The sequence below is a fragment of the Sander vitreus genome, chromosome 1, assembly GCF_031162955.1.
Source record: "Sander vitreus isolate 19-12246 chromosome 1, sanVit1, whole genome shotgun sequence".
Classification (NCBI taxonomy): domain Eukaryota; kingdom Metazoa; phylum Chordata; class Actinopteri; order Perciformes; family Percidae; genus Sander; species Sander vitreus.
Window position 1 is genome coordinate 9,674,273 of NC_135855.1, and position 24,260 is coordinate 9,698,532.

At 38.2% G+C, this 24,260-nt stretch overlaps 1 protein-coding gene across 4 annotated transcripts; it reads left to right on the forward strand.

Annotated features, from left to right (window-relative positions):
* Window positions 1–33: 33 nt before the first annotated feature.
* lto1 (LTO1 maturation factor of ABCE1) lies at window positions 34–23,755 on the forward strand. Of its 4 annotated transcripts, none has more exons than XM_078262458.1 (6): window positions 34–239; window positions 798–857; window positions 11,451–11,556; window positions 11,948–12,018; window positions 12,151–12,268; window positions 23,207–23,755. In XM_078262458.1, the coding sequence occupies exons 1-6, from the start codon at window positions 181–183 to the stop codon at window positions 23,294–23,296; spliced, it is 504 nt and encodes a 167-aa protein (XP_078118584.1). In that variant the 5' UTR covers window positions 34–180; the 3' UTR covers window positions 23,297–23,755. The 4 variants fall into 4 exon arrangements, with proteins under 4 accessions (XP_078118584.1, XP_078118756.1, XP_078118673.1 ...); XM_078262547.1 differs by lacking the exon at window positions 23,207–23,755 and adding an exon at window positions 20,642–21,263 and having other exon boundaries at window positions 39–239; XM_078262630.1 differs by lacking the exon at window positions 798–857 and having other exon boundaries at window positions 36–239.
* The last annotated feature ends 505 nt before the right edge of the window (window positions 23,756–24,260 follow it).

Below are 24,260 nucleotides of genomic sequence, written 5' to 3' on the forward strand. Positions count from 1 at the left end.
AGCAGTGCCGGCTGCCTGCTGGAAATCCATAGACAGTATGTGGAAATCGGTAGAAACCCATAACCATACGGTAAGCAGTTTGTAGCGGTTAGCAGCCAGCATTTTAGCCTACATCTCTGCATCTGGCGCATAGGGCTGTAAACACTGTTTTTACAGAATAAGATTGTAAGTTAAGTGGAGATGGCTGGCGGCTCTGAAAATGAAGATCTATTTGACACTATTCTTCTGGCGGATGAAAGGTGAGTTTTCTGGCATTTGAATGTGGTCTTGTTATGTCTCTACTGGTTTCCACACTAACTGGTTTCCGTATATTGTGTTTACCTAACAGCAGCAGTTGTTGCTGCCTCTCTCGCCAGATTCGTCACACAATCACAAATACATTACTGGCGATTTTTAAATCTCTTCCCAGATCTACTGCGGCGAATATACCGTGGTAAAGTTGTTTTTATATTGGTCATTGGATATTCGACACATTCGAAAAATCTATTATGCGGCTTGCCATTTTGACCTATTCATGTCAAAATACTTCTGATGAACTCAGCTAACCCCCCTACACATAACGCAAAGCTTCTTTTTTCAAAAAAAACATCCTTTGATTTTTTTAAATATTTTTTAATGTAAAAAAAATGCTATAGATCTTTTATGCGGCCTGACCTTTTGACCTATTCATGTCAAACCCCTTTTGGTGAACTCAGGTAACTCCCTAACACACAACACAAAGCTTCTTTTCTCAAAAAAACATCCTTTGATTTTTTTTAAATATTTTTTTATTATTTTATTTTATTTTATCTTTGTAGACCCAATTTGACTCATGCAGAAGATGGTTCCAAGATCTCTGTACTCCAGCAACCGGAATGGTACATGTTCCAGAAGAATTGTTTCAATGTACACTGTGGGAAAAACAATAAATAACTAGAACTGCAAGCAGTAATGCACGGGGAGTGCGCGAAAGTGGGACCCAAAGCGTAATGGTGAGGAGGCAAACGTCAGTAAATATCGACGTGTGAGCCGCAAGGTATGTTGCCGTTGCAAATATTCCATTAACATTGATTGAGTAGAAGGGCCAAAACTGGTCTACGTTGGCTACAGCGCCCTTTAATGGCCGATCTTCAGAAAATGTGTGGGGGACCCCCAGAGGGTCATAGCAAACTAGGATCTAAAGTTTCGTGTTCATAGCATTTATTTTGGTTGAGATATGTCAAAGTTGGTGTTTTCATAGTTACCTACACAAATTTGTTTGTCATAATTTGCGCAATTTTTGTCTAATAAAAATTCTATAAAACTAAAGGATGGGTTTTTTGAGAAAATAAGCTTTGTGCAATGTGTAGGGGGGTTACCTGAGTTCACCAAAAGTGGTTTGACATGAATAGGTCAAAAGGTCAGTCCGCATAATAGATTTATAGCATTTTTTTACAATACAAAATATTAAAAAAATCAAAGGATGTTTTTAAAAAAAAAAAAAAAAAAAAAAAAAGAAGCTTTGTGTTATGTGTAGGGGGATTTAGCTGAGTTCATCAGAAGTATATTGCCATTGATTGGTCAAAAGGGCAAGCTGCATAATAGATTTATAGTATTTTTTACATAAAAAAAATTTAAAAAATCAAAGGATGTTTTTTTTGAAAAAAGAAGCTTTGTGTTATGTGTAGGGGGGTTAGTTGAGTTCATCAGAAGTATTTTGACATGAATAGGTCAAAATGGTAAGTCGCATAATAGATTTTTCGAATGTGTCGAATATCCAATGTCCAATATAAAACCAACTTTAACATGGTGGCGAATATGATGGTATAAATGAGCACTACATCACAGCCACATACAAAAAAGAAATTTAAGAAAATATAATGATTGCAAGATTGTGTCGAGGTAGTTTCGATCTCACAAGGGCAAAAACATATAATCACCTGTTAACAGCAGCTCTAAGCTGTGAGCTACGAAGCTCATGGATTTTCTGCTTTCCAGTCATGTATTAATTAACTACGTCAGCACCCAGGTAACATGTCTTGAGTTGATCTGAAACAACTGGTTACCTGGGTTTAGTTTAGAAAATACCAACGCAACGTATTTCACGTTTCTTTCCTCGCGGCTACGGCTATATTGACCACTGTAGCCTACATTACAGCCCCCTACGGCACTACACAGGCTATGGTAAAAAAAAAGTTTTTTAAATAGTGACGATCTAACTCAGATAAAACTGTAAACGTACAGTACGAGCCGAGCGAGCCACTGAGCCAGGAAAAGTTGAATACAAGTGGTAATATTCTACCCACAAGTTCTGAAGGCATAGACGTAATGATTTACAGTAAAGCTTCATTTTGTGTAGACTAGCTATATTGAGTAGTAAAACATACCTCTGTGTTTGCAAAACGTGCTAGCAATACAGTGTTATTTGAGCTTGTGTGTCTATCGAATGATTCTATCCAAAGCTATGTTCTAATCATAGACTGTTAATATTTACAGTCTATGGTTCTAATCAAACTCCAACACAGCATAACGTTATTTAAATTATTTAAGGAGCATTGAGCTCAGGCGATATGTTTCTCTCTGGGTTCAATAAGTGCGCCCCTCATGGACACAAAAAACACTGCCTAAGCCCAGGGTAACAAGTTGTTTTAGCTTTTCATGTGGCTCAGTGTTAGCTTGTCCGAGTTATATCGTCACTGTTTAACAGCATTTATAGTGATTTGTGTAATGTTATAGGGGCCTTAATGTAGTGATAATATATCCTTAGCCGCGAGAAAAGAATCATGATAAATACGATAGTGTATTTTCGAAGAGTAACAGTTTTCTAAAGCCTATGGGAGTAACCAGTTGTTTCAGACAAAACCAAAACAAACTGTTACTGCTTCGTTACTTGCTCCGGTTCAGGAATGGCTCAGATTTATAATGAAAGAGAGTTAATGTAGCCTAATTATGATCTTAGTGAGAACATGCAGGACTTAGGGTTGCGCGATATTGACGAAATGTGATATTGCGATATCGATTATGAATATTGCGATAAATATTATTTTCGATATTTTTAAACTTGTAAAATTACAAAAGTTACGGGAAAACGCATCAAAAATAGATTCATAACAAATTAAACAAGTTTTCTTACAACACAAGGTTTATTTCAACTGACAATCATATTGGACTGGTACATAGGGTTGCAAAGGAGTGGAAATTTCCAGAAACTTTCCATGGAAAGTTAAGCTGGGGAATTTTGGAAACTTTCCCAGCTTAAACTTTGGAAACTTTCATGGGAATTAATGGGAAATTATGGGAATTAATGGGAATTTACGAGAATTAACTGGAAATGTTGGGTAATTCATACAAACTCCATCTTATACAAACATAAATATAAACATTTTGTTTTGTAATAAGCAGACAGGCATATACAGTTTGTACTTGACTGGATGTAGTCCTTGGGCTCAAATGCAGTACTGTCTTCAATCTGTCTTCAATCAGCTTCAATCTGCTGTAGAATGTTGGATTCTAGAAATGATCTGTGCAGTGGGTCTGGCCTCAATAGCCCTGCAGTAGGCTAAGTAGTAGCCCAAACCATTGACCTTTAGCTTAACATATGAAGGTAGCTAGCATGCAGCCTTTGATTTACTGTGGTTATGGTTATATGCATGCTAAGCTAACCATCAGCGCTGTCTATTGTTTCCAGCCTATCAAGAACAAGTGGGCTATACAATTAACACACATAGGTAGGTTAATAGCAATGGGTTATGTATCTCTCTCCCCCCTCCACTCCCGTATTTTAAAAACTAAATGTTTGCAAGTATGTAGTAGCCTATACTGATTACTGCGTGCGTGCATGTCATTGACGAATATAGGGAGGACATTCAACTGAAGTTGCATTAAATCAGGTTGTTTTAACCAAGATTATGCTGCAATATGGGTTTTTTTCCAACTACATTTAAGTTCCCTGTTATAGACTAACAGTATTATAACTAGCAATATTAAAAATATCCAGTTTATTCCCATTAATTCCCATATATTCCCGTTAATTCCCATGGAAAGTTTCCAACTTTGAAAATTCCCGGAATTTTGCAACCCTACTGGTACAACATGAATGAATAAATAAATAATGACCATGTCTACAGAACAGGACATGTTTTACTGGTTGTGCAGTATAAACTAAATAAATAAAGAGAACAGGACACAACTTTTTTTTCGCTTCTCTGATTCGTTACATTTTTTTGTCTCTATCTATTTCTTCACTTACACTGTCACTCTATCGAAATATGCACACACGTGGTACACTCCATAGGGTTTGTCACGTAGTGGACCCATGCGCTGACATATACTAACATGTGCAAGTGGCATGGTAACTGGCCAATGAAACATGATCATTATAGAGTTTCAAGCAGGCTCTAAATCGAACACAACTAAGCCACACAGCCAACGAACGGGACGCAGCGCTCCACAAAATAAACAAAATATTGCATACTTATTGCGACACTTTCGATATATTGCGATAACGATATTGAGTCGATATATCTTACACCCCTAATGCAGGTTATTGTAAAATCTTTTTTGTTGTTTGTGTAATTATCACATTTTCATTAAGAAGAGTGACCCATACATATGCATGATAAAACATAATTAAATAAAAAATAAGTAAAAGTGTGTACACTAAAAAAAGAACACACCAAATTGTTTGAGATACACATACTGAGATACAAAATACAAACTCGACTAAAATTTGTAGCCAATTACAGCATTTAATTTAATTTGAAATGTAATTTCAACACTAAAACTAACTAAATTATTAACTGTAGAACTCACTTTGATGACACTGTTCAAGCAATTAAATGCAGCTTTTTAAAGGAGACCTATTATGCTTTTGTTTTTTTCTGTCATATCTACTGTTACAATGTCGGATGTTCATAATAAACATGGCCAAAGCTTCAAATACTAGCTAGCTACATCCATCCATCTTCGTCCGCTTATCCGGTATCGGGTCGCGGGGGTGGCTAGCTAGCTACGTGTAGATCTATAATACTCAATAATGTTTATTTCATAAGGTCTTAACCCTCATGTTCTCTTCCCGTCAACCATAGAAAAAAACACTTTTGTTATCCCGATCTCAATGTTTAAGTCAAGGCTTTTGTGTTATTCAACATTTTGGTCACTTTTTTTCCGACGTTCATGTCACTTTTTCAATGTTGTGGGTGCTTTTTCCGACGTTTTTGACGCCTTTTTTTTCCATTGGTTGTTTTTGTTGCTTTTTCCAACGTTTTGTCCTGTTTTTTTTGTTTACATTTTCAGCGCTTAGACCGATTTCATAGGGCCCTACATTAAAGAAACAGGCCTGCATGATGTTGAAACCTGCCTTCAAAGGGGGTGTTTTTTAAATCCACATTCAAACACACAACGGTCCACAAGGGCTCACCCCCATCCCAAAGGTGGAAAAGCACAACCCTCGTTGTTCTGTGGCTGTGACTTGCATTTTAGCACATGCTGTATAGCGTTCTATCAGCAGATGCCGGCAAAACGCCATTGTCCTGTCCATTAAGTCAGTGCTAAAAGAGATTTAAAAAATTTGACTTTCTGAGTTTCCAAACAAGCCGCCCCACCACAACTGTAGTTTAAAAGCATCTTAAAAAAAAAATTAAGCCTGGTGGGCCACCAGGCTTTAAATACACTGGGGAAAACCCTGTTGCCCATTGTGAACATAATGTCCATGGCTAAAAAAAATGTTTAAGTGGCAGAATCATGGTTTCTTATTTTTGAACTATTCCTTAAATAATGCATTGTTCAAGTCAGGTCTATAATAGGGCTGCGCCTATCGATTATTTTAGTAATCGAGTATTCTACCGATTATTCCATTGATTTAATCAAGTAATCGGATAAGAAATACTTTTGTTTTATTAAAGGACAATAATATACAATAGTTTGGTATAATTTCGGGAAAAAGCAACATTTTTATTGCCTACATTGCTAACAATATCATCTCTCAAAAAACTAAACATTAAGTGCATTTAAGTGCCATATTACATTGTTTTTAAAGAAAACATTTTCTGAAATGCAATAACAACCTCAAACTAAGGCATACATTAAACATACATAAACATTACCGTAAGTTGTGCGACTTAACTTTCAGAACTACACATTTCAACCTGAGACTGATCTGTATATAGGCCTATAAGTATACAGGTGCTGGTCATATAATTAGAATATCATGAAAAAGTTGATTTATTTCAGTAATTCCATTCAAAAAGTGAAATTTGTATATTATATTCATTCATCACACATAGAGTGATATATTTCAAATGTTCATTTCTTTTAATTGTGATGATTATAACTGACAACTAATGAAAATCCCAAATTCAGTATCTCCAAAAATTAGAATATTACTTAAGACCAATACAAAAAAGGATTTTTAGAAATGTTGAAGTATACATGAAAAGTATGAGCATGTACAGCACTCAATACTTAGTTGGGGCTCCTTTTGCCTGAATTACTGCAGCAATGCAGCGTGGCATGGAGTCGATCAGTCTGTGGCACTGCTCAGGTGTTATGAGATAGTGATAGTGGCCTTCAGCTCTTCTGCATTGTTGGGTCTGGCGCATCGCATCATCCTTTTCACAATACCCCATAGATTTTCTATAGGGTTAAGGTCAGGCGAGTTTGCTGGCCAATTAAGAACAGGGATACTATGGTCCTTAAACCAGGTACTGGTAGCTTTGGCACTGTGTGCAGGTGCCAAGTCATGTTGGAAAATGAAATCTGCATCTCCATAAAGTTGGTCAGCAGCAGGAAGCATGAAGTGCTCTAAAACTTCCTGGTAGACGGCTGCGTTGACCCTGGACCTCAGAAAACACAGTGGACCAACACCAGCAGATGACATGGCACCCCAAACCATCACTGACTGTGGAAACTTTACACTGGACTTCAAGCAACGTGGATTCTGTGCCTCTCCTCTCTTCCTCCAGACTCTGGGACCTTGATTTCCAAAGGAAATGCAAAATGTACTTTCATCAGAGAATATAACTTTGGACCACTCAGCAGCGGTCCAGTCCTTTTTGTCTTTAGCCCAGGCGAGACACTTCTGACGCTGTGTCTTGTTCAGGAGTGGCTTGACACAAGGAATGCGACAGCTGAAACCCATGTCTTGCATATATCTGTGCGTGGTGGTTCTTGAAGCACTGACTCCAGCTGCAGTCCACTCTTTGTGAATCTCCCTCACATTTTTGAATGGGTTTTGTTTCACAATCCTCTCCAGGATGCGGTTATCCCTATTGCTTGTACACTTTTTTTCTACCACATCTTTTCCTTTCCTTCGCCTCTCTATTAATGTGCTTGGACACAGAGCTCTGTGAACAGCCAGCCTCTTTAGCAATGACCTTTTGTGTCTTTCCCTCCTTGTGCAAGGTGTCAATGGTCGTCTTTTGGACAGCTGTCAAGTCAGCAGTCTTCCCCGTGATTGTGTAGCCTACAGAACTTGACTGAGAGACCATTTAAAGGCCTTTGCAGGTGTTTTGAGTTAATTAGCTGATTAGAGTGTGGCACCAGGTGTCTTCAATATTGAACCTTTTCACAATATTCTAATTTTCTGAGATACTGAATTTGGGGTTTTCATTAGTTGTCAGTTCTAATCATCAAAATTAAAAGAAATTAACACTTGAAATATATCAGTCTGTGTGGAATGAATGTATACATTATACAAGTTTCACTTTTTGAATGGAATTACTGAAATAAATCAACTTTTTCATGATATTCTAATTATATGACCAGCACCTGTATATAAGTTATACTCAACCTATTTCCATTTATATATTTGATTACAATGTCACACAGCTCTGTTACTTATGCTAGTAGATCGTTGATCAGCTGTTTCTCCGTGAGGAGAAAGAGTGAGAGAAAATGGTACGCAACAATCAGCTGTTCCGAAGGGATAGTCAACAAGTCGGCTCTTTAGATCAAATTGTGGTCACCACTACGTATTTTCTTGTCTTTGTTTTTGGTAGTTGCTGTGTTTGGTGTAGTTTCATCGTCCATACCACTCTGTGATTTACTTTTGTCAGGTCCGCTTCGTGGAATGGATGATTAAGTTAGACTCAATGTTTTCTGTTGAGATGCTGAAGCATTGACGTTATGCTATTATTGTGATAAGCTAGTTAGATTTTGCAGTAGACACTTTGTACAGAGTGTTCGTTTTAATTATGTTTGAACTGATTCCAAACTTTGGACACACTCTGTCGTTTTCTCCAGCCTGTCTCTTCTCTTAGCCCCTCACTATTTACGCTCTCTTTATTCATTTTGTAATCTGCGCCATCAGTCTTCATGGCATGTGTTCATGGATGTATTAAGAGAACTGGATACAGCGTTCAACACGAAGCCCCGTTCATTCCAATGAGAGTGCTCAAAAGCACATAAAGCAATCATGGAGCTTGGATCCTCCGCATTGACTGGCCAGTCAATAGTTTGTTTGTGTTGTCGTAGCAACATGCACATTCATGAGCTTCTCTCTTGTATCTCTTACAAGTATAGTTCATTCTCTTAATACGTCCATGGTATACGTGGCAAACTCATGAACTCGCCGTTTCATTGTCTAAAATATTCACTTAGGTTAAACATTGTGTTTTCGTTGTTCCTGATTGTTTACATGCTTATCTAAATAAACGATGGGGTCGGGTCAATAGGACATACAGTAGATATATTGTATATAGCTAGTCATTGACATCAACAGTCAACGACAATGTTCATTATAACACTTTACTTTGGCATGTATTAATTAGTAATGCTTATCAAAATAAACGATGGATGTTTTGAGAGAACCAAGGCGATGTAATCACTATGTCTGTAGTAACGTTATCTAGGCATATCTATGTATAGTGTTACCCATACAAATACACGTCAATGATGTTACATCGACGTTACAGGCTTTACAGCATACATAGTTACATCCATACATCCCTCGGATGTAGGACTGCACAATTAATTGAATTTTAATCACGATCACGATTTCGGCTTTTAACATGCGCCGTTAACGTGAACAGAAAATTGTGTTGCCTGTATCTTTTCACGGCAAACGCGCATGTGTGAAAAGCGGTCGCACAACAGCTGATATGGCATATTCCTTCATAGTATCCTTTAATAAAGGAGGAATGTAGCACAATATGGATGTATTGGCAGGAATGTAGCACAATATGGATGTGAAAGCATCAAAATAATCGTGATTATCATTTTGGCCATAATCATGCAGCCCTACTCGGATGTATCATAAGATAATACCATGGATGTACTAATAGAACACATTACCATTAGCTATATTCATTATTACAGCTACAGGACCTCGGGAGAAGCGTCACATGAGCATGCGCAGTGCAGCGCGGGTCTGCTCGCGTTCATTATGCGCGTACATCATGCGCGGTCATCATGCCTAGTTCAATAACTCTGGATTCGGCTACTAGTGAAAGTTAAAAATGTTAAAAACATGACGTTTTAAACAAGGACCCTTTAAGTGTTCGGGCTGGTAAGTTGATGTACCCCGAAATATAGAGGTTTCTTTCACCATGCAAAGTCTATGGGAAAAGTCTTTCTGGGCCAGAGGGGTGCAATTCCACCATTGGCTGCTAAGCCCATGGTTGCTTTAAGACATGGCACTGTTCCTGGGGACTTGCATGTGTCGCCAGCAGCGTCAGCCCGGTGTGCGACAGTAATAATCATCCGTGCGGAAACACAGTCAGTGATACAACGTTGGTAACACTGATTAAACGAAGCTTCGAGGCAAATCATTTTGCATCGAGGTTTTTTAGTAATCAAATTATTCGAGTTACTCATCGAATCGTTTCAGCCCTTGTCTTTTATACAAAATATATTAACATTTGATCCAGTAAATATAACCATAGATTAACAATTTGCCCTGATGAAATTAAAATGATATAGTTAAGATTTCATTGTAAACATATTTTGCACACTCTCATGTGGATCTCATGGTTTTGCAACAGCATACTGACATTCTGTTTCTGATCTGTTAGGTAGTAGCTGAAGTATCAAATCAGTCAGTTTTGGTATCGAGTATCGTGATACTATACTTGGTATTGGTATCAAAATCACTAACATCAAGCTAAGTCAAGCTAGGTCCTGAGGAGTTGTAGCATTTATGCACTGACAAATAGCCTAAACTGTACACATACTGCACTGCCACATTCACAGCTTTAACTTACTACTTAATATTCACCACCGTCTCTCACACACACACACACACACACACACACACACACACACACACACACACACACACACACACTGCTACGTTTACAACTAACTGCTAACTTCATACTCACCTTCACACATGCTCGCTGCCTCTTTTTCTCTCTCTCTTTGCTCACTGGCTTACATTATACACACATATGAGCTAGAGATGCACCGATTTATAATTTTCTAGGCCAATTCTGATTTCCGATTTTTCATTGAGTTTGACCTGCCGATACCGATTTTAGCCGATTCCGATTTAATTTTTTTCTAACCACTTTACAGCACACACAAATATTTTCATTATTTTCTATCTTTTCTACATTTTACATTTTGCATAGAACATAGAATTTTTTTTTTAACAAATAATCGATCGCTATAAAATAGAACTATATAAATTACTCCCGGTGTGGGAAATTCACACACATCTAAAGTGCAATGTTACGGAAGAACCATTTCCTTCTTTTCACATCAAATATCCAACAAAAAAAAGTGATATATTTAGGAAACTAAACTTCTGTATGAAAACAGGGAAAACGGGTAATGCATTTGTACAAAAGGCCGTCTATAAGCAGTGATTGTTAGAGTGCATGTCGGAGAATAGCGCGGACACGCGCTTCACACCATGAGCGGGCACGTGTGCCACATTTTATGTGCATTATTTACATGCAACAGTAGTTATACTACATTAAGATAATTTAATTAATAGTGGGTTTATTGTTATTATTTGCTAGCCTATATATAATTCCTATGCATTGTGTATGGTAGCCTTTACAATGTTATTTACAGCATTTGACCGGCATAAAATTGGCATATGTCAGACTGACTGGCCGGTCGCTGGTCATGGCCGATCACGTGAAAATCGGCATCAATCGGTGCATCTCTAATATGAGCTGAAATATTCCGCAAAGGAGTTAGCTACTTGTTGTGTAGCCTAACATATTTTAGTTTAAAAATAATTCCCACATGCTTAGACCTGGCGGGCACTCAGCAACATTACATAAAAACCATTGAAAACCAATATCATTTGTCCAGGAGCTTATCGATATTATTTTGGTACGGACCAGTCTGGAACCGGTCCCAGTTTAGGATTGGTTCTCGATACCCATCCATAATGATAACGACAGGTGAATTTGTAACCAATGTTTACAAAGTTTAAGTAGTTTGTATTCCTCTCGCCAAGCATCATCCAACATATCCCAAAAATAATAATAAACTCAAGTCTCAAGCAACAACCATTGAGAAAGGGTGTGATTGTTTTTCAGGTTCCGAGGGGAGGGCTACCGGGAGGGATTTGATAAAGGGACCCGCCGAGGACTGCAGGACGGTCGCAGACATGGAGCCGCTCATGGGGCAAAGCTGTCCACTGAGGTGAGTTAGCACAGGGACTCTTCTGCTTTATTCTGCCATATATGGTTATATGTAGTGTAGTGCCTTAACATTACCCGTTTACCCATCACACCAGACTGTAGATGTGTCAGTTTATTGTTCATTTTATTTTGGCATAAGTACCAACTGCACAGAACTGACATAATTTACCAGACACCCCTCTGCATCAATAAGTTTAATCTAAACTTTAATAAGAACTGGTCACTATGACCCTCCTATGTACTGTATGTGACCATTAGGTTAAATACATGGTCAGTTAGACAGGGTAGGCAGCCTGTTAGCCTATTTAATTTAAGAACAAGTTGAGTTGTGTTGCTTTGAAAGCATTCAGCCTCTCAGGATTGTTTACAGTCTTTTCTCCTCTGACTGACAGATTTCCTTCTATTATGGGTTTGCCGTCACATGGAAATGTCTCCTCCAACATAATACAGATGTCAAATCAGGGTATGGTCTCCTCAAACAAGATGATTGTCTTGCTTAAATATTTACTTCAGCACTCTGCTGGATGACTTCAGATTTTTTAATGGTGAGAGTGTCCTATTTGATAGTTTTGTGTCTGTATGTGTGTGCTGTCAGGAAGCGTATGAAAGTACTGGAGGCTCTCCTGGGTTTGATCCAAAACTCCCCTCATGATGATCCGCAGTCTGAAAAGCTACAGGAGCACATGGAGAGACTTCGTGCCAAGTTCAGACAGGTACTCCATTTTCTTGATATTGGTATTAGTAAAGAATGTCTCAAATCAATCTGCAGGTTCAGGATCAACCACTGTGGTCCAGGTATAATTTACATTATGAAATGATAGACAGAGACCACTGAAGATATATTAAAGTTAATTTTACTCGAGAACCCAATGAGGAGGCCTTCTACGCACTATGGAATAATACAGACAATGACCTAATGAAAAGCTCTCTACAGCAGCTTTTGTAATACAACGTAGAATGTGATAATTATGATACAAGAGTTGGTGTCGTCAGTTATTTATCTTGTCAGAGTCGAAGGACATGCAGTGGCTCCAGATATCTTGTTTAGAGTATTCAGTATAATATTATTCTATGCAAACAGTTTAATAATAACAAGAGAGAAAGTATGTAAATCAAAATTTCCCTAAACATTCCCTACTTTTTTAAACGTTTGCATCCTCAATAATACACTACTAAATGAGAATATGAATATGTGTAGAACATTGTGTAAAATTCTGCACCATTTGTTGCATTTACATCAACATTAAACATTTTTAATCAGATGTTGATCTCAATCATAATCTCTGTGTTAAAGTTGTTTGTGAATCTGTAAGACATGAACAGATACATTATACACTGCAAACAGTTTCTGTTGTTCAGGATCAAATTTAATCCATGTAAAAAACTTTTCCTTTGATCAAAATGTATGTGTATTTTCAGAATGTGAGTCTGTGTACCACTTAACTTCACAATGCGTCAGATGTGTCAGATCAGGACGGTCTCTCGCTCCCCCCCTCCTTCTCTCAGTCCGTCTGCTGGCCAGTGGTCCGTACCTCCAGATAGGATTGAGTTTCTTTTTCTTTGGTGAAACGGGCCTCGGGGTCTAATGATTGACCCTTCCGGAGCCTTCTCATTTCAGCGTCATCAGTTCATCACAGAATGTTCATCAATGCTTTGGGTAGGGCATGTGGACCTTGCTACTGGCTCTTTGGTTTGGCAAAGTGCATCTCCAGATGCTGAAGTCACAACCAGACGGCTAGCACTAGTCCACCATCCCTTTCGCTGTGGGCTGAGAACCGTAGCCAGACCACAAACCTTTATCGTGTCTAACTGTGCTGTGGTTTGAGGTGCTGTGATGGTGGTTGTTGTTGTTGTCTTCTGGTACAGTTTGTCACCGGTCCTGCAGCTGGAGGGGGAGTAAGATGGACCTGATCTCTGACACATCCGAGGCACTGTGTGGCACAAAACAGAACTCCAAGAAGCATTATTTGTTCTTTTTATCAGTATTTATCAATTGGAAAAACTTCTACTTATTTTAGTGAACATCAATAATTATAAAACAGCATTTCTTTCCCTCATTCTGGTTTAACTCTATAAAATCCATACAAATTGTGCTGAAAAGGAAACACTGGTTTTGGAAATTGTTCTCTTTTAGGCCTCAGTTTATCTTAAGGGTTGTGTTTTTGCAAATGATGTGAAAACTTTATTAAACACCTTATTTATTTAACACCTTATTTATTATTGCTACTATATCCCTCCTGTTTGAGGCATGACAAAACTCATGACTTAATAAGCAGCATATATAAATAATCTGTTTTAGTGGTTTAGCCATTAACACTGTCCTGTGTTACACAGCAAAACCTGTATAAAAGCAACAAAAAAATTCAATAAATCATTTCTTTAAAAGAAAAAACAAATCACCAAAATAAAAAGTTTTCAATATCAATAGTTTAAACAATTTGTAATATAGCAACTCAAAATACAAACAAAGTCTAAAGTGCAGCTTTACTGAAAAACTCACTAGAGTACAATATTAAATGAACTGCTTTTAGGATGAAATCTCATATCAACCTTTATTGGTTTCAATATAACCAATAAACTAAGACGAATGTTGTTTATTTTATTTTTGGGTTTAGTTTGCAATACAAGTAATACTAATTGCTGTCTGGAAGTTCTAAAAATCATAAATGAAAGTTTTTAGGATCACAATATAATTTATAACAAAAATGTGTATCAAAATCATTGCTGAACCTTCCACATGCACAACTCCTGTGTGTGTGTGTGTGTGTGTGTGTGTGTGTGTGTGTGTGTGTGTGTGTGTGTGTGTGTGTGTGTGTGTGTGTGTGTGTGTGTGTGTGTGTGTGTGTGTGTGTGTGTGTGTGTGTGTGTGTGTCTGTTTGTTTGTTATCTGGGAAGTCCCTAACCTTGGCTGTTCTCTGTAAGGAAAGAAGGATTTCTCTAGTTTTGCATGTAACACACTGTTTTTCTATTTCTGATCTATGGCATCCTTGATTTAAAAAAAATCTTGTTACATTATGGTTAGTCAATTCAATAAGGTTTAACAGATAGGCATAGTGGAAAAAGTATTCAAATTCTTTGCCTAGGTAAAAGTACTAATTCCAAACTGTAAAAATGTTTCTGTTACCAGCAATATTCCATTAAAAATATTACCTAAGTAAGAAAAGTATCATAAAAATATGTACTTAAGGTATTAAAAAGCAATATAGAAAAGTCCTCGCATTTTTTGAAAACTGGAAATGATCAAAGCAGTTCTGTCAATCAATTAAGTGATTTAAGCAACTCATCATTTCAGTTGGATTTGTAACCGTATGTTTTGTTTACAAAAATCACAATTTGTCTTAACCAAAATATGTCAGATTACAACAATATCCAAAAGCATTTGACAAAACTGCTACTGACTTTTTTTTATCTTTTCAAGAAATTAGTCATCCTAAAAATGACATAATTTGTCTTTGAAATCAAAAATCAACTGTTTGTTTATCACCTATACAAGATAAGAAAGATTATTATATATTATTATATATATATATTATATTTAGCCCACACTGGGGAAATTCCCTAGTTACAGCAGCTCAAAATTTCAATCATAAAAATATATTTAGTCTTTGTCAGCTTTATTTTTACAACTTATAATCAACTGCATTTTAGATTTTTAGCACTTTACTTTTGTATTTTCACAAAAATCAGCTTTTGGCATTTTGAAAAAAAACATATTTACTCCATTAATAGGAAAATTATCATTTAAATATCTCTCAGATAAAGGCAAGCAGTAGGTCAAATATAATTAACTTCTGAGTGAAAGTAACTGTTAAATTTAACTCCTACACAATCCATCTATAGGAAACACATTATCTTAATTCAAAAGTACATTTAGCTCTCTAGTAGCTCTTTAGTCTGTGAAGCTTCTATGTGTGTGCGCTACAGCAGCTCAGTGACAGTCTTCTCAGACTCCTCACTGGGCATGCCTGCTTGTGAAGTCTGAGCCAGTTTCTCATAGACTGTCATCCTGTGTACTTCTCTCTCTCCATTGCTCTTGCTCATTTAACGGCTCTACGTATTATATATTATTATCTTTATAGTATAAAAGTATTATCTCTTACGGTTTATAAGATTTATCTTTAACTTATATTATAACTTACTTTTCGTTTAAGTTTTTATCTTTAACTACCCTCCTGAATTACTTGATTTCATTAAGAGCCAGGTAGCATGTATGGAGTTCACCCCAGCTGCGTACCTTGTGTAGTGAATCTCGTCACTGGAGACACTCTTATATTAATCAAGCAATTCCCAGTTTATAATTACCTCCTTTTTATTTTTTATTTTTCTCTACAGAGTCCTACTCTGTCTCTTGGAATAGCGAGCTCCTTTAACGTGCTGTACGGAGTTCCTGTTTTACCGCAGCCTCCTCACACAGGCTTTGAACTAGTTGTCATAAGACCATTAGATATTTTTATTACCTTTACCAGACATACCACTCATTTTTGCTTTGTTTCTCTGATTGTCTTGTCACTAGGTAAACACCAACCAGATATTCACCTGCAAGTTGTTAAGTTCCTACAGTGGCACTAAAGAAAGACAATACCCTAGCGAAATCAAAGTCATCATCACCGTTTTGTCTAAATAAGTAGTCTTTCTGGTCAAGGAAACACAATTTATCCCGACTAGATTTCTTCTCTGCTGTTCTAGGCAGATCATTTTATTTCAGTAGTCTTCCCACAAGACAAGGGACGTATTGTCCTTTTCCTATCGACCTACTTGTTACTTATTCGTTTCTCTGATTGTCCCATCACTAGGTAAACACAGTTATATTCTAGGCATTAAAGACACCATCACCGTTTTTAAACAAGCAGTCTGTCCGGATAGAAATAAAATTGATCTCACCTAGGTCTGTACAGCAGCTTTTGTAATACAACGTAGAATGTGAAAATCATGATACAAGAGTTGGTGTCGTCAGTTACTTATCTTGTCTCCCCTATCTGGTCTGAGAGGGCATGTATGCCCTATGGAACACACCATGCTCAGACAAGGACATGCAATGGCTCCAGTTATCTTGTTCAGAGTATTCAGTATAATATTATTCTATGCAAACAGTTTGATAATAACAAGAGAGAAAGTATGTACCGTATTTTCCGGACTATGAGTCACACTTTTTTTCATACTTTGGCTGGTCCTGCGACTTGTAGTCAGGTGCGACTTATATATAAAAATATATATAATTTAACATGTTTTAAATGTTATTTCATGCTGTAAACATTACCGTCTACAGCCGCGAGAGGCTGCTAAAGACAACTGAGAAAGAAAAGAAACTGCAGGCGAATGCAGGTAGTAAAATACGCAGCCGAAAACGGTAATCGAGCAGCAGAACGAAAGTTTGGAGTGAGTGAGAAACTTGGGACTGACGAAAAGGTTAGTTTTACTGCAATGAAGAAAACAAAGAAAGCTAGTCGCGCGCTGAAATCAAGATGGCCAGAGCTGGAGGAACGAGTCCACAGGTGGGTGCTTGAACAACGTGCTGCTGGAAGAGGCTCGTCAACAGTGCAGTTACGTTAACATACCTACCGTATTCAGCCCCTTGTTCTGTGTGCTATTGTATAGTTTAATAACTTGCCTTTCCAGATTAAATGTCTGTTCTTGGTCTTGGATTTTGTGAAATACATTTCTAAATAAATGCAACTTATAGTCCAGTGCGACTTATATATGTTTTTTTCCTCTTCATGACGCATTTTTTGACTGATGCGACTTATACTCCGGAGCGACTTATAGTCCGTAAAATACAGTAAATCAAAATTTCTCTAACCGTCAAGTTTTAGTCGACTAAAAGTCTCGTCATTTTAGTCTAGTTTTAGTCAAAAGAGAACTCAAGGTATCTTAGTCCAGTTTTAGTCAAAACATTTTAGTCTTTTTTTAAATAAATTATTTCTGAGATTATTTCTGATAAACATTTCAGTCAAATAGTGTTTCACACATCTCAAATATTGGGTCATAAATGTCATAATTACCTGACAAAATACACTTGTTGAATGCAACTTTGTTAAACGCGTCTGGTTTTATATAGCCTCTTCCTTCATGCAAATACAATCGTACACAGACACATGTTAGATAAGCGCCAGGTCTGCTGGGCTCTACAGCACGTTGTTTTGTTGCCAGCGGTTGTATACATTACTCCGGCCATTCTGCAAGCTGTTTAAGAGTGGCTTCACCAGCAGCCAGGGCACATCGCTAAGCGCTGCAGCGGCTTTTGTAGCAGGCTGAACCGGGCTTCCTCCCTCCCTTCCTTCCCTTGCCAGGGGCCAGGGCACATCGCTACGCGCTGTAGCGGCTTCTCCAGCAGGCTTCCTCCCTCCCTCCCCCGCCCGGGCCACATCGCTACCTGGATGTGTGACAGCTAGACGAAAAAAAGGGGACACGCAGAATCTCTAGATGAGCCGCACCCGTGCCTGATTGAACTGCGCTTAGTTAGATAAAATTGTGGGGGGAAAAATACTGGGAACCAAGCACTTGGCCTGTTTGGAGACGATTGTAGATGAAAATGAAGAGAGATTTTATCTTAGTTTTTATTTTATGCAAAACATTTTAGTCTCGTCTTTTTTCGTCAACAATAATGCATGTTAATTTAGTCTTAGCGTTTTTGGACATTGGTGCAGTCTCATCATCGTCTCGTCTTAGTCATGGAAAAAAAGGTCGTTGGCGAACATATTTAGTCTCGTCTCGTCTGACGAAATTAACACTGTCAAACACACCGTGAAAACACTGGTTTTGTAACCTGCAGTTAAGCAATATTACACGCAAGCGCCTCGACCCTAGCTGCACACTGTCGTGCCAATAATGATGTTAAATCAAGCCCTCAAGTGTAATATTGCGATTATATAACAATGGTTACCAACAAAAAAAGTTATAATCAAAGTGTATTCATATTGTGGGGCAATTTGCTCTCAAAATAAAAAAAAGCAACAGACGATTTCTAGTCCCTTCCTGTTTAGTCAGCCAGTCAACTTAAGCTAATGCTTTGTAGAGATTGTGGGATTTCCCAAACTGAATAATTACCGCAAATATAAACACCACACTGCTTTGCTAGCTCTGCCCTGTTACAACAAGATATCTGCTGAAATTTTTTTTTTTTTCCATGGATAGATTTAGATACTAAAACGTCCGAACTTTGAACAACAGAGACAATTTCCTGTCCCTTTTTAACTTTAGTATGTTTAATGTTAACCAGCAGCTAACTTAAGCTAACGTTAGCTTTGTAGTGATCGTGGGACTTCCCAAACTGAATAACTGCTGCACATACAAACACAAAACTGCTTTGCTAGCTCAATCTTGTTGTAACTAAGATATCTGCTGACAAAAATAATTTTTCCATCGACAGATATAGCTCCTGCACGTCCGCGAAAATCACATTTAGCAGCTATTTTCTAGATAGCGCACAGCTGATCCAAACATATCCAGTGAAAGTTGACTTCAGAGCGTTGTAACAAATAAGTCGTTTAATCCGATGAATCACTTTATATACTAGTTGGAGAGCTTTTGTGTGTTCCACTGAGGTTCCTTCAATACTTACATGAATACAAATGTTTTGAAACAGTTCTTTAATTCAACTCCGTAATGTTGACAGAGAAATGGCTGAGTGGTATTTTAAGTGATGCGCCAGGTGTGCTCAAATGGCTCTGGGTGTGCTGTTATGCTGATTTGAGCACGTTCTAAATGTCTAGTTGACCAATCAGATTGTCTGGTCGGATATACTTGTTGTATAATTTACATTAGCCTCCATGCAATATGTTTATGTTACTGTGTGTTGTCTATATTTTCTAGGTTAGTATTATAGACTTTATATAAAGATGGACCACGCATCTCCACTCCATGCTGCCACTTTCCTGACTGTTACTTTGCTGCTACATATACTAAACATGGAATGAACGATTTGCACATTTAGATAGTATTATAGAAGATATTCATCTTACCTCTATGCTGAAGCCAATACTTACCTGTTGCGGAATTTCTCGATAAATCCCAACCACGTTTACGAAACCCTCTACAGAAATGCTGCTACTTAAAGGTGTTATATGACATTTGGAACATTAAAGGGATAGTTTGGATTTTGGGCTGGATTGGCAGGAGGGTCAGCCCTATAAATGCGAAGGTCTGTGAGGTCACCATTAGCTGCTGCCCCGTCCACAGCAGGACATTGCTGAGCTTCCGTGTCGGTACTCCTGCCTGCTTCTCCAAACTGGGGGCGTGCTGACCGCCATCTACTGTAGCTAACACACTGACTATGGAGAAGTAGCTCATACAACCACAAAACATCTGAACTATTCCTTTAAGATAGCTGCAAACACATATTTGCTATGTAAGGATATAGTGGGATAATGGTGTCCTGAGCAGAGAATGAAGTCACTGTCCCTCTGTGTTTGTTGTAATCTGAGCTTCTGTGTTCTGTTTTGGTCAGTCAGTCCCTCCTTTTTATACTGCTTGTGACGACAGAAGTGAGAGCTGTGTGGAGGCAATCCCATCCCAGACTCTGAATGATGTAAATAGCACCTTTTAATGACCTACACTGCTGTTTTACCTTTAGGTAAATGGTCGCTGCTGCTGCAAACCTGCTGCGTTCCCTACACAGCCTGTGTAGTCACTCACTAAGTTTAAATACACATAATATTCCGGTTTGTGCCCTTATTCCTATTGAAAGTGATTCCATTAGTATTGCACTAATATTCCCGTTTACATGCAAACTATTGGCTGCTTGGTTTGTGTACAATCACCATAGCAACACAAAGAGCTGACCATAAGCCATAAACTCTCAAAAATTGCAGTAAAAACCCTGATTGAGACGCAGATTCTGAATGTACTGTATACATGTCCAAAGAATGATTCTAAAACCTGAATAATACCAGCATATCCCACGTCTTAATCTGAAAATGCTAAATTCGGGGAAAGGCCTCATTCAGAATATCTGTTTACATGACCTGTATCATATTGGGAATAACAGTGGAACATCAGTGTGCGTGTAAACGTACTTGCGGTGTTAGTGGCAGTATGGGTTAGCAGGGCACGTATTGCACACCAGCTAACCTCTGTCTGGTATTATCCAGGTCTGCTCTATGCTGAGTGTCCCGGCTGATTTCAATGATTACATCAAAACTTGTGAGGGGACTTCTTTCTGAACCCAGCCTGATGGGGAGGAGGTGCTGAGACCACTCTGCATCCTGGACAGAAGACAGCGAAGTCCTGTCCTGGGATTGGTCTGCAGTGGATTCATTTCAGCGCCTGCAGTGTGAAGCAGGGACTGCATCAGTTTGACAGTCTTCTTTGAGATTATTCTTTGCCTTCACATTATGGTGGGAAGGTCTGACATGTAGGAAAGTCCACGGCCCACATTAAACTGGAAAATCTGAGGAGACGACTGCAGCCATTGGAATGGAGTCCCAGTAAGAAAGAAATGTATGGTTATGTTTCTTGTTTGACTGTGGTAAATGAATGGATTTATTGCAGTGATGTTGAAGCAACTGAATTGAAATCAAACAAAGAAACAGAAGCAAAAGACACCAAAATAAAATCTTGGAACACAATTTGCTTTTTGGTGTCCTATGTGTCTGTATTCTTTTACTGAACTACTGTGACTAAATAATAGAAGCAACTCATGAAAGTAACTAACTGAATGACCAAACAGAATTTCCCCAAGAGGGATTAATAAAGTATATTTTCTCTTCTGTGCTTAAGTCATTTTCACTTTGTGCTGCTCTGTACTCCACTACACCACTATCATACAGCTGTTTAGTTTGCAGAAAAAAAAGATTTAACACAAAACATCTGAAGAGCTTCAAAAATAGGATGCAGTGTTACAGATTTAACATGCAACAGGGTTCACTCAGTGTCCAGTTTCTTAAGGCCACCAAGCTAAAACAAATGCATTAAACCTTACCTTCATGGAGGTTATAATGTCCATTTTGTGTTTTAAACCGTTTCATAGAGGTGTTGATTCAACTTGAATCACTATGATCATTTTGAAGTTTTCCACCGAACTCTACGCTTGCACTGCGCATGCTACGCTGGTCGACGTAATGTAGGTGGACCGTTCAGTGCAGTAGGCTGTGAGAAAGTGAAAATGGAACTCGCAAGCAGAAATAGCGCCGCCCGGCAGCTCGAGTCTGAGACTCGGACTTGAGTCACACTTAAATCGTACTGTTTGTGCTGACTTCAGACTTGACTTGCGACTCGACCCAAAAGACTCGTCAACAACCTGTTTTCATGCAATTATTGTTTTTTAAATCTAAATGTATGCATGTATTTCTATTTTCTTTTATTGGTGCATATATGTTAGGGAAACATATGACGAGCAGCATGTCCCCTGCCCTTTGCCATAATGTGCAACGTAACGCATGCGCTATGCCTATGTGCGCACACTCACATATAAAAGAATGCATTGACGATGGTGACACCAAGTCCTCCCGGAGTTGTGCCTTTTGTCATTAGTTTTGCTTTAAATAACTTTGTAAACAGTGGTAGTAAGCGAACAGCTACATGCAAGGTGTGTGGTACCAAGATAAATGATGCCGGATCAACATTGTCGAACTTCATCAGGCATCTCAAAACGCACCCAGATAGGTCAGTCACTTGCTAATGTGAAATAGACGTTAAATTTAGCATATATATCGCCACAGGTAACAAGATAACCATCGCAAAGTGTTGTACTAATGCTGGGAACAGGCAAATTGTATCTTTATAGTTAGTAGTTGCTGAGGCTCAGACATCCATGGCGCACAGGAGGCGGGACGCACAGATCCATCTCCCCAGGAACTGTGTCGGGTGGGCAAATTTGTGATGCGTAATTGATCCCGTGGATGATTTGTAGGCTATTAAGTGAACAAGGTGTACCCGGTCCACCAAACACTGTCTTAATTCTGCACATATTTCTGTTACTGTAGTCCTATTTACTATTTCATTATTTCATCCATGCGTGGCGCAGCGGATCCGTGCGCACTGTCACCTGCCGTGGAGACGCTGGCCTCACTAACCTCTCCTCCTCTGAGTCGGATCTCCCTCACGCTGGACTCCGTTTCACTTAGCGTACTAACACTTAGAAAATAAATGGTATTACATCAGTGAGTTCAAACTGCTTATTGTGCGTAATTTGGACTGACACTGAGATGCATGTTGTTCTGTAACTGGTGTGGCGCTGCGACTATTCTCTTGATTTCCACTTCGACATTAGTCATTTTTTTACGTTACATTTAGAATATATCGTCACAGGTTACAAGCTAACCATCGCAAAGTGTTGTGCTAATGCTGGGAACAGGCACATTTTATCTTTATAGTTGTATCCATATGATGTGACAGACTTAGGTTAATATTTCACCAGGTCTGAGGGCTGTGTTAAGTAGGCCCCAATAAGTTATGCTACAACTGATTTTGATACTGTACTGTATGGATTAGTGTTCATTTTGTCAACTATTTTTAATTTAGTCTTAGTCTTGTGCGAAATGTAGCTCAGCGTAAATTCTGTCAGGGAGACTTCATTACGTTAACACTCTTAAACTGATCAGCTGGTTTTTGGGAATTACGTTTGTGTAAACCAATCATAATTGGGCACATACATTCAAGCCAATCACAGCATGACAACCATGTTTTAAATCTGTTCTCTCCCCTGCTTCTGTCAGTTGTCTTTTCAGACGAGAGTGCGACCCGCCTCCTCCCCTTCTATCTCCAGGCATCTTCAACCACGGTGTTCTCGATCTTCTTCCGGCTGACGGCACCCTTTGGCTTTTTCGTTCGGTCTTCGGTTTTTAGTCGGAGGATATGTTTGGGTTTTTCTAAACCTCTAAAATATATATATATACTTACCTTTTTTACGATGGAGTCTAATCTCCAAAGTGTATGTACCTTCTTACTTTGCACTTGTAACTTGCAACTAAACAAAGTCTCTCCTGATTGAAATGTCCTTGTTAGTTTTAGTCATATTTAGTCATTCAAATATCTTTTTTTGTTAGTCAAGTTTTAGTCGATTAAAAGTCTCGTCATTTTAGTCTAGTTTTAGTCAAAAGAAAACTCAATATATCTTAGTCAAGTTTTAGTCAAAACATTTGTCTTTTTTTAAATAAATTATTTCTGAGATTATTTGATAACCATTTCAGTCAAATAGTGTTTCACACATCTCAAATATTGGTTAAATGTCATAATTACCTGACAAAATACACTTGTTGAATGCAGCTTTGTTAAACGTGTCTGGTTTTCTGATTTAAGAGACACATTCACAAATGATGAACTTGTTCTGAAGAGTATTTTATTTTGAACCAACACAATTCAAAAGCTGGGGCCCAACAGACTCCTACAAAGGTTTTTAAAACTGGTTTTGGTTGCCTTGTGTCTCATTTTTCTTTTCAGAGCAGAAATATAATAAGTATACCCAGAAAAACTGAAAAGAATAGGCCTACTGTACGGTAGGCCTAAAATACAACCTATTTACATTCTAGGTTGGTCTTGAGAAATAACAAATGAGATTTAACAAGGCATAACAATATTTCTGCTGTTACTACAGCTGCTGATACTACATCTTACTAGAGCTGCTGATACTACTGTTACTACAGCTGCTTTTACTACTGTTACTACAGCTGCTGATACTACTTTTACTACAGCTGCTGATACTACTGTTACTACAGCTGCTGATACTACTTTTACTACAGCTGCTGATACTACTGTTAGTACAGCTGCTGA